Source organism: Berghia stephanieae, chromosome 6 (assembly GCF_034508935.2).
Source record: "Berghia stephanieae isolate SIO BIC M18660-M18661 chromosome 6, UCSD_Bste_1.3, whole genome shotgun sequence".
NCBI classification, from domain to species: domain Eukaryota; kingdom Metazoa; phylum Mollusca; class Gastropoda; order Nudibranchia; family Aeolidiidae; genus Berghia; species Berghia stephanieae.
The window spans coordinates 68,138,216-68,150,715 of NC_088365.1; the positions used below are offsets into that span (position 1 = coordinate 68,138,216).

The 12,500-nt window shown below is 33.4% G+C and overlaps 1 protein-coding gene across 1 annotated transcript; it reads right to left on the reverse strand.

Moving 5' to 3' along the window:
* On the reverse strand, positions 1-7,154 carry LOC144975510 (arrestin domain-containing protein 1-like; the record flags this gene model as incomplete). The annotated part of the gene is given in 5 exon segments (XM_078919675.1): positions 1-44; positions 1,930-2,093; positions 3,302-3,445; positions 5,090-5,254; positions 6,934-7,154. Coding segments are annotated over 5 exon segments (736 nt in total), but the record flags the coding sequence as incomplete, so codon positions are not given.
* Positions 7,155-12,500: the final 5,346 nt, after the last annotated feature.

The window sequence follows — 12,500 nt, forward strand, 5'->3', positions numbered from 1 at the left end:
GTTCGTTGATGTCGAAGAAGTCTTGGTGTTGACTCAGATAATGTCTGTGGACGCAGAGAAATATGAGACCCAACACCTCAAAAATGTAGAATATAATTGTTGATTATAATATATTGAAAGTAAAATTTAATAACACCAAATATGAACTTAAAACTGAATTTCCGGGATGTTTCTATTTCCTTGTATTTTTCTTTCTTGATTTGTATGACACTGTTTTATACACATTTGTTCAGATATTTATCTTTCACCAATACCTACTCCTTAATTTCTCAATTTGATATAACACAAAATAATATGAGACAATGGTTAAATTTATTTGTTTCATAAAGGATAAAGAATATAGCTCCCTACAAAGCACAATTCTAGTTTCATTTTTTCAGTTAGACTGCGACAAGGACGTAATCTCCTTAAACACCACACCGCCATCTTAGACAGAGGATCGCATATTGGTAAAAACAAACAAAACGAAACAAAACAAATTTTACTGTAAAGCAAAGAAAAATAGTAAACAAAACTGTATGCTCTTATGCATTTAAATCTATCAAGCCGTATACATCTTGTTTTTGTAATACAACTTTTATTTATCTACTTAAATCCACTAAACCCAAATAGAAAAATTCGTGTTCAGCGCAAGAATATGACAGTGTCAATAACTCAATTTGACCCAATTACCGTTATGCGACCCTTTGTTCCTATGACCGCAGATATGCACACTATATTCAAAATAGGAGATACAGGCAACGTGTGATTGTGATGAAGGAGAAGATGCTGTTCACCCAGAACACTCCAGCCCTGTCCAAATTATGCAACTGCAAGTGAGGAATTTTTGCCTAGTGCCACAACTCTACAGACTAAAATTGTATGGGCTCCTGATAGAGCTGAGGTCCCAGGTTTGTGAGTTTTGCCAACATGATGACGGTCACTAAATCGATCAATAGTTTGAACACTGACAATCCGAAACTTGTTAAATCGATTTTTCAACTTTTTGAGATTTTCCGTCCACGAGCTACATTGAAAACTAAGCTTTATAATAAGCACCAAGAAATGCGAGAGTTTCCTTCGATTTGTGTGAATTTGAGGTTTAATCATGATCAAATTATAATAGACCAGACGAGATATTTTAGGGGAAATAATCCATACTATCTTAAAATGGGAAAAATGGAGATAAAGAGTTTCGGAAAACCACTCTTCATTTGACGAACAAGTTTTCTGGTCAAATTTTTCAATACCTGTCTATCCAGAGTAAGGCTATGTGGTCTTGTGTTTGACACTCGCTTTTGGTCCTGGGTTCGAGCCACCCTCGGTGCTTAGTTAAGTCCCTGGAAAAGGCTCCTTACTCTCATTATCTCCCCGTACTCAGGAGTACAATGAGTACTTGACCATGAACAGCGATGTCTTTCTAGGAAAAATTGTAATATCGTCTAACAGGCGTCATGTTTCGTTCTACATGTTACGTGTTACTGTTGGTCAGGGACCCTTTGTAGAGCGCTTTGAGTATGTTTAGTGGATATTGCGCTATATAAAAGCTCAAGCTGTTTTTTAAGTCAGTCACCTGGTCAATCCTTTGTATGCTGTTATTTTAATATTAGGTTCAGAAGGACTGCTTTAAATAAACTTTAACCTGTAAATAATGTTTTTCTTTACGACATGAAATTATGTCTTTGCTGCATTTGTTGATGACCTCATCATCAGCCCCTATTATTTCTATTACAATAGCATCCCTATCATCATTTTCTTTTATGACTGAACTTTAACCTGTAAATAATGTTCTTCTTTACGACATGAAATGTTGTTGCTTCTTGGATGAAGGACCCACCCGGGAGCGTAAATGTCTGTATTAGCATTTGTTGATGACCTCAGCTTCAACCCCTATCATTTTTATTACTATAGCATCCCTATCATCATTTTCTTTTATGACTGAACTTTAACCTGTAAATAATTTTCTTCTTCACGGCATGATATGTTGCTTCTTGTATGACGGATGCCTCCAAGAGTGTTATTTCTTTGCTGCTTTTGTTGATGACCTCTGCATCCACCCCGATCATCTCCCCTGGCACAGCAAGGGCATCTTCAAGGCTGATGTTGATTTTGATCTGGAAAGAATTGGGTGGTGTTGGGTTGGGGGGGGGGGGGGGGGGGGGGGATAAAACTGGTTTAACAAAGTTCAATACGCGTTACAATGCTTTTCAACAAAAAATCTCAGGAGGCAATATGGAATGATATTTCTATTTTATACAGTGCGAGTTGCCTTTTATAAATGTTCCCTTTATTCATCCCATAGGACAAATATGTCTCTATGGTCTATTTTAAGGGATGACTTGAATAACCCTGGCGTCAGCAGCAGTGCAGCGCCGCAAACTGAGCTACGGCGGGGTGACTTTCTCAAAGTCACAAAGAGCAGAAGGTATTCGAACTCGGTAGCTTTCGGGTTACGAAGCAAAGATCGAACGGCTGAGTCACGCTCCTCCCTCCCTTGAGACATCTTGATCAAAAACATTTTACAATATCTGCCATTGCCTATAACCAGGTATAAAGTTTCACACCTGAGTGCGACAACTGGCCGGGGAGAGTGTGACTCTACCGTATATATACCATGAACCGTATGAGTTATCCACCACTCGTACATTATACAAAATTATAACTTTTCCTCTGATGAACATAATAATATGTGACCCTCTGTCTCCAAACGGTATTATGTAGGAGTAATAAACATCAAACTAGAGGAATGTTTATTTCTTACACCGTGGAAAGGGAATAAAGTATCATAAAATGTAACAATCCAAAAATTTCATGTTTCTGATGGGGCGAAGTGGAAGAGAGGTGATCGGGAAGATCTTGGGTTCGAGGCCCGCTTCAGACACTTTCGTATTTTTTCCTTGTGCAAGATAATTATCTCCCTATTTGCTCACTTGGACAACATGGGTGATTCCTGTTGACATCAGACATCCTGTTTGATTGGTTATCTATATTCTTTCATGTCATTCCTTGGCGACAGTATCTTATGAAGCTGTGGCGGAAGGGCGTTTTTTTAAAAATCATGTATTTGATGTTCTTTCGCCTCGCCGTTCCCATTCATACTGTCTTCATGTTTGAGTGTCCAGTTGGTGAGAGAATGTGAGTAAAGAGCCTTTTCCAAGGACTCAACAGGGCTCCCAATCCAGGACCTTTAGATTCGAAAACGAGTTTCACACCACAAGACCACATAGCCGCATAATCAGTTTTTAATATACGCTTCACCCTGGCATATTACCATTTTGAGACGATGGGTCACATATTGTTTTTTTTTTCTTTTAACTTTTACCTTCCCGATGACCATGTTGTAGGCTTTCGTCTTGGACAATTCCACGGGATTGTATGTGTGTATAGGAAGGGAATCACGACGGAGTACCATGAATGGTTGGTTGGTCACTATGGGTAGCGGCCTGTGCTCGGCCTTGACAGTCGCCTGTTAAACATGGAATAGATTTTTATGAAGTTGACGTCACTCAGGTCTTTGTTATTGTTTTTTGTCATCCGAGTTTATGAGTAATTATCACTAAACTCCATTGACCAGACTATAAACGTTTAAGGTTACACATAGTTTATTGTGTTGGTCCGTATTAGCTACGGATGGCAATGTTATGAGCTTTTAAGCCAAGCGCATACTACCTATAGATAGAATGCGCTTGGCCAAGGAGTTCACAACATTGCCATCCGGAAGTATAACGGACCAACACACAAACTCTGTGTAACCATGAACTTTTATAGTCTGGTTAATACAGTTTAGTGAGAACAACTCACAAACGCGGATGGCAAAAACAATAACAAAGGCCTGAGTGACGTCATCTGCATACTATCCATAGAATACTATGTAATTGGACAAGTTGAAAAATGTAAATAATTACTCTGGACTTATCTTCAATTTGGGGGTCCCGATAGCTCAAAGGGCCCAAGATCGATCCCGGGTGCAGTCGAGATTTTTCCCCGAGCCCGAGCCCTCCCTCCTATTCATCCAGAAGTGAATGGGTAGCTGAGTCTGTTAGCTTTTGCGGAAAGTACTTTGCGATAGACTAGCGTCCTATCCTAAGGATAGCAAGCAATTGCTATTTAACGCTATAAAAAAAAACAGGGAAAACCTTCGACTCCATTGTCCCATTGGCTCTGAAGGCTCATTTTTATCTATAATTAAACATTACTCGTATATTGCGCTTACTCGCTTTTAACATTGTAGCAATGGACAGTATTTTGGGTTGGTTTGATACTGTTTTCAATACAACAATGAGACCATAGCAATTGGGTTATAAGACCTGAAAATAAGCACACGTTGCCAATAGGACAAGCAAAGTTTTGGGCAAAATGAAAAATCCAAAGGGGTCACAGGCTTAAAACTTTTAGACAAAACATAATATATTTTGATATATTCATAGTTAATGTGTAACTAAGAAAAGGCATTTTGTCATCATAGAATATATAAAAATTTGGATTGTTTTAGAGCAAATTATTTTCTTTAGGCAATGCGATACTCAGGAACGTGGTACTGTGGTAGTTTCGTGTGGTGTGCGTCCCTGGCATAATCAGCCGCACGGTGAAATTTTTTGTTTTTACATTTTTTGAAAGCCCAGTGTCTCCTGAGCATTTTAATCTTTATTTGAAGCAAATCGGGTGATTTGCATGAAGTTATGGTCATATGCATGGGCTAGGGTGTGAAACCCTAATTTTGAGAAAATCGCTTCCAAAGTTGACAAGAGTTGATATTAAGTATAATAATTACCTTCATTAAAAATAAAATATTTAGGAGTAGAATTAAATTAAACTATTTCATCAATATGTAGAAAAATGTTTGATTTAATGATTTTTGATAAGAACTCATTTTCCACAAAAATTGAACTCTTGTCTAAAATTGTCAATATCGCTTTTCACCATGCGACTGATTAATTAACCCATCATCAGTCAATGCCATATCTGAGGTATTTAAATGACATTGCTGTAGGCTCCCTGAAATATTTTAGAATTAAACTCTTCATCAACCAGTGTCATACCAGGGCTACATACATGACACTGTCGTAGGCTCCATGAAATGTTTTAGAAATTAACTCTTCATCAGCCATACCTGGGCCACATACGTGACACTGCCATAAGTTCCGTGAAATGTAGATGGGATATTATATGGAAGCAGAACTCTGAATGCGAATCGATGCCAACCCTGTGGAAACACCCGTGCTCCATCTGACAGGCTCTCTGAGTGCTCAAAACAGGTCTCAGCATCTTCATATGTCTGGTATGAAAAAGCAAACAAACAAACAAATGGAATAAAATTTTCGATTATTTAACCCTTTCCTTACCAACGATAAGAAAATCGTCACATTCGTTACGATAGAACAAACAGTTTTATCATTCTAATTTCTATTGTGCATCACAAAATGTAAAGAACTGCTTTGATTTCAGCTATAAATACTAAACACTAGTATGCGTTGTAGACACCATTTTGCTGAACAACATTCTGTATTGAATGCACTTGTTACTTTTTGTTTGATTTAGGAGAAGTCTATTTTTATGTTGGGTGGGTGTGAATTTCCGGGGGAAATTCTAAAAATGGATGGTAAGGAGAATGTTAATACTAGCAGGTAAAATGGCATTTATATAGTAAATTTCCACGGATATACCATGCCCAATGAACTTGTCAATGTTTTATTACTCCTGGACAGTGCATATAAAACCACTGAGCGACACTGTGGTCTTGTGGTATGAAACTCTCGAATCGGAAGGTCCTGGACTCGAGCCTCACTCGGCGTATCGTTGAGTCCTTGGAAAAGGCTCTTTACTCACAATCTCTACCTTATTCAGGTGTAAAATGAGTACCTGGTCGTTAACAGCGTTGTCTCTGTCGGAAAAAATTGCAATATCGCCTAACAGGTGTCACGTGTTGTTCTAAGTATTAGGGAATGCTGTTTGTCAGGTAATTTGTAAAGCGCTTTGAGCACGTTTAGATGATATTGCGCTGTATAAAAGTTCACGTTTTTTATATGACCTATCGCCTCTTACCGGTGTCATGTCGGGATGTGCTAAAAATTGAGAGTTTCAAGTCAAGACTGGAGCTTTCCCTTAAAATTCCAAAATCACATTTTTCAGATTCCATCGGTATCACCATCATTTAATTTCGTACACTATATTGATTTGGAGTTCGGACTTTGTTCCCAACGCGCACTCGCAGGCTCGGTTACCGATTGGGAACATGTGAGGAATTCCTAAAAAGCAAGAGTGTATGAAATCACGATTTTCACGATCTGCGGATCAAACCTCTGAAGTCCCGATTTTCACGATCTGCGGATCAAACCTCTGAAGTCCCGATTTTCACGATCTGCGGATCAAACCTCTGAAGTCCCGATTTTCACGATCTGCGGATCAAACCTCTGAAGTCCCGATTTTCACGATCTGCGGATCAAACCTCTGAAGTCCCGATTTTCACGATCTGCGGATCAAAATTGTGAAGTCTAAATACGGGCTTTGCGCACCGTGTTTTGTTTAATTTCGGGCGGATCAGACTTCTGATGACATCCAAATGATGAAGCCCAAAATTAAATAAAACATGGTGCGCAAAGCTCGTTTGTAGACTTCAGAGTTTTGATCCGCCTATCGTGAAAATCGGGACTTCAAAAGTTTGATCAGCTGACTACCGATATTCTTAGGTTATCAAAGTCACTTCCTCACATATGGAGGGATAAGTGGCTGAGTGGTTAAGGCATTCCACTTCAGGGACTTTCTTTTTTATTTTCCTTGATCAAGTTTATGAACCCCCAATTCGCTCACTTGGACAACATGGGTGATTGCTGTTGACATCAGTCATTTTGATTGATGAATTATCTATATTCCTTCGTGGAATACCTAGGCGACGATATCTTATGATGTCGTGGCGGAAGGGCATACTTTTTCTTTTTTCCACACACATCCTCTCACCTTTTTCTTTGCAGGGTTTTCCCATGAGGTGTGCGCTTGCCCAGAGATGTTGAGATTCATTTCTGTCACCCTAAAGGGCGTGTTTAGAGCCAAATTCACCACACCCTCCAGGAAATCTCCAGGATTGTAGAATCGGATTTCTCGATCTCCCGGGCTCGATCCCTCCTGGTTGTCAGGATTATACTTCAGGCTAATGGAAAGTCCCTGGATGACCGACATGACTGGTAGTCTGGGTGTCAAAAAAGAAATCAACTCGTTGTGGGTTGATTGATACATGTGAATTGTCCTATTGATAGAGTAATAATGTTGATAATAATAATGATGATAATGATAATAATAATAATAATGATAATAATAATAATAATAATAATAATAATAATAATAATAATAATAATAATAATAATAATAATAATACTAATAATAATAATAATACTAATAATAATAATAATAATAATAATAATAATAATAATAATAATAATAATAATAATAATAATAATAATAATAATAATAATAATAATAAATAATAATAATAATAATAATAATAATAATAATAATAATAATAATAATAATAATAATAATAATAATAATAATAATAATAATAACAATAATGTCAAAATTCGAACCTATCATCACGGACTCATTATTAAACTCCGTAGGATTTTTTTGTGAACATTTAAAAGCAGGTTTTCCCAAACTGAAAAAAGCCACGTGATATATAAGGTAAACAGGTATAGGGTCTTTAATCCATGTTTACCATCAAAGTATTTGTTTACAACGGGCAGATCTAAAAGAACCCGAAACTGTAAATATTGATCAAGACCTATATAATATAATATTATGATCAGAGCATGTTTTATAATAATTACAATGCAGTACAGCAAGCTTTTATTTTGAATTCAACATTGAACTGTCTCAAACATAATTCCCAATGGATCTGGTCTGTTTCATTTTGTAGAATAATGGTATCGATGGAACGAAATTGACGTCATTTTGCTGTTTGTTATTGTTTTTAGACAAACATTTTAATGATTAGTTCTCACTAAATTATCAGTCAGACCAGACTATAAACGTTTAAGGTTACACATAGTTTTGTGTGTGTTGGTACGCAATTTCCGGCTGGTGGATGTTGTGAGCATTTTGGATAAATGCAAAGCAAGAATAAACGTTCAAGGTTGCACATAACTTTGCGTGTCAGAACGTTAAATCCGGTTGGCAAATGTTGTGAGTGTTTCACTTAAACGTATAGCATCAATAAATTAACGAAGGCTACGGACAACTACAGTAAACGACCTTGGCCTTGGTTAACACACAGCCTGACAGGTCCCTGTCTTGACATTACGTTAAAATTTTAGACAACGATCACCAAAATAAAGTGAAACGTGAGTAGTGTTCGTTAGTGGGAGAGATCTATATCTAGGTTTTCGTCCAAACGAGTCATCTATCACATGATTTGTTGTTGTCCAACGATTGGATTTTTCTTAACAAATTATGCTGCTTTGTTTTTGAAAGTTGTAAACTTTACACATTTGTCAAGCTGACCAAAATGACCAATTGTGATGGTAGATGTTTCAAAAGCAGTGAATGCTTTTCACTATGTGGATCACTTTCAGCACATTTTGCAATGTGACTAATGACGTCGAGCACACGGAAACAGTTAATATAGATCATCCCCATTTAACCAATGGGATGTTACTTGTTTTCTTGATCACAACGAACAGCTATAGATAGTATGCGCTTGGCTAAGAAGCTCATAACATTGCCATCCGGAAGTATAACGGACCAACACACAAAACTGTGTATATCCATAAACGTTAAAAGTCAGGTTAATACAGTTCAGTGAGCATAACTCATAAACGCGGATGGCAAAAAACAATAACAAAGACCTGAGTGACGTCATCTTCAAACTATCTATACACATTTCACTATCTTTTGGCGATGCTCGACTTGAATTGTAATAACGTAATGAGAGAGCGTGACTCATCTGTTTGGTCTTTGCTTCGTACCCGAAAGGCACCGAGTTCAACTACCCATGGCACTGAACTGCGTGGCCTTGAGCAAGTCACCTAGCCTTAGCTCACTTTGCGGCGCTGCACTGCAGCTGACGGCTGGGTTATTCCAGTCCTCCCTAGGAATAGATCCAAAAGACCATTTTCCCCTAAGGGATAGATAAAGGGAAATTACTCGTATTTGAATTTATGTAATGTTTTGGGGAAGTATGTGGCCGTAGCCTGCGCTAACTCATAACTTGAAATTTCCCCTTTAAAAAAAAAAAAAAAAAATTATGCCTTTTGCGCCACAACATCATAAGACATCGTCGCCTAGGCATTCCACGAAGGAATAAAGATATCAAACAAGATGTCTGATGTCAACAGGAATCACCCATGTTGTCCAAGTGAGCAAATTGTGGGTTAATAATCTTGCTCAAGGAAAAAAACAAAAGTGTCTGAAGCGGGGCTCGAACCCGGGTCATCCGGATCACAGTGCAATGCCTTAACCACTCGGCCACTTCGCCCCCCCCCCCCCAAATTAAATTTCCCTAAGATTAAGGCAAATCACGATGCGACGATCAACAAAAGAAAATGAAATCTGAGTTGTACGCGGTAGAATGATGAAACAAATGTTGGGATTAACCTGATGCAAAACATTCATTTAGAATTAAAAATTATTATTTTTTAAATCCCAGCAAAAACCAAAAGCACAAAAAAAAAAAAAAAAAAAAAAAGAAAAGAAAAGAAAATTGAAGTTACCTGGAAATTGATTGAAGAAGAAAACAAGAAAGTGGATGTATTTGATGTTTTTAAGAGGCATTTTGAATTTGATAGCAAATTATAGTATAATGTAGACTTTGAATTAAACTTTTCAACACCTATAATATAATATATTCAAACACAATTTCCGATTGATGTTGTTTGTCACACACATTGCACCACGATTCATAAACAGAGATTAGGACTCCTAGCATGGAGCAAAAATTATAAGATAACATAACACGAATTTATTTTCTGACCCTGCCTGTCCACCCAGCAGTGAATGGGTAGATGAGGCTTTTAGATCCGGCTGAAAGTGCTTTCGGATAGACTAGCGTCCAGTCTAAAGGGTAGCAAGCAATTGCAATTGTCCGTTTTCACGCAATAGAAACCGGGCTAAACTCCAATGGCTTAATGGCTATGAAGGACTAACTAAATAACACGTTTCAAGGTTATTCGCCAATAAAAAACGTTTAGCACTTACCTTCACGCATGTCAAATGAGAACAGTAAATAAAATTCTATATACCAACCCAGAACATGGACGAAGATGAAAGATAAATAGTTTATTGGTTTGAGTATGGCGCCGCCAAGATATTTATAGTACAAAGAACTCTACGTTGTTTGTCACTTGGGTGTAGTCACCAGCCTCACCTCCCCCCGACCCCTCCCACCCACCCATCCAGTCATGTGACAAACACTAAAATAATTAGGGGTAATTTACATCGATTTGGATATAGATTAGTGCTGCTTTGTAAGCACCAATTAAATAAATAAATTATAATAAATAAAGTAAAAAAAAAAAGAAAAAAACATGAACAAGAAGAAATTAAATAAACGAAAAAAACACAAAAAAAAAAAAAAAACCCACAAAGAAAATAAAAAAACAAAAACAAAAACAAAACACGAAAAAGACCAACCCCCCCCCCCCCAAAAAAAAAAAAAAACCAATAACCCCCCCCCCCCCCCAAAAAAAAAAAAAAAAATATATATATATATATAACAATAAAAACCAAACATCAAGAAAACAATAACAAATACCTGCTTGACGTCAACTTCGTTCTATCTATTCGAAGCCTGCATGTGGCGGGCAGTAATGGTGTTCATTTTACTTAAACATCAATACTCAAATGCCGTGTTTACCGACTTGACATCATAGAAAACCCTCATACGAAAGTAGCTCCTTAGTTTCTTGTTTCGATAATATCATTGTTGTCTCGGGTCTAATGATTTCAGATTTATATATTTTACAAATGAAAGACACGTGTACTAATAATGACAATAATAATAATAATAATAATAATATAATAATAATAATAATAATATAATAATAATAATAATAATAATAATAATAATAATAATAATAACAATAATGATAATGATAATAATAATAATAATAATAATAATAATAATAATAATAATAATAATAATAATAATAATAATGATAATAATGATAATAATAATAATAATAATAATAATAATAAATACTACTAATAATAGTAATAATAATAATAATAATAATGATAATAATAATAATAACAATAATAGTAATAATAATAAAAGTAATAATAATAATAATGATAATATATTAATAATAAATAATAATAATAAAATAATAATAATATAATAATAATAATAATAATAATAATAATAATAATAATAATAATAATAATAATAATAATGATAATAATAAATAATATTCATAATAATAATAATAATAATAATAATAATTATAATAAAATAATAATAATAATAATAATAATAATAAAATAATAATAATAATAATAATAATAATAATAATAATAATAAATAATAATAATAATAATAATATTCATAAAAATAATAATAATAATAATAATAATAATAATAATAATAATAATAATAATAATAATAATAATAATAATAATAATAATAATAATAATATAATAATATTCATAATAATAATAATAATATTCATAATAATAATAATAATAATAATAATAATAATTAATAATAATAATAATAATAATATATTCATAATAATTAATAATAATAATAATAATAATAATATTCATAATAATAATAATAATAAATAATAATAATAATAATAATAATAATAATAAAAATTTAAAAATAATAAAAAATAATAATAATAATAATAATAATAAAAAATAGTGATAATAATAATAAAAAAATAATAATAATAATAATAATAATAAAATAATAATAATAATAAATTATAATAATAATAATAATAATATTCATAATGAAAATAATAAATAATAATAATAATAATAATAATATTAATAAAATAATAATAATAATAAATAATTAATAATAATAATAATAATAATAATAATTATAATAATATAATAATAATAATAATAATAATGAATATATAATGAATAATAATAATAATAATACTACTCTAATAATAGTAATAATAATAATAATAATAATAATAATATATAAAATAATGATAATAATAATAATAACAATAATAGTAATAATAATAATAGTAATAATAATAATAATAGAATAAAATAATAATAATAATAATAATAATAATAATTAATAATAATAATAATAATAATAAATAATGATGATGATGATGATGATAATAATAATAATAATGATGATGATGATGATGATAATAATAATAATAATAATAATAATAATAATAATAATAATAATAATTTTAATAATCTGAGAACAACTCACGTGTTGTCATGATTTGCAGAATACAACACATTCATTTGATTTCTCAGAATGACTTACACACAGAACTCTAACACGACTTACACGCTCTTATAATCAAACTGCGAAACTTATAACTATTCAT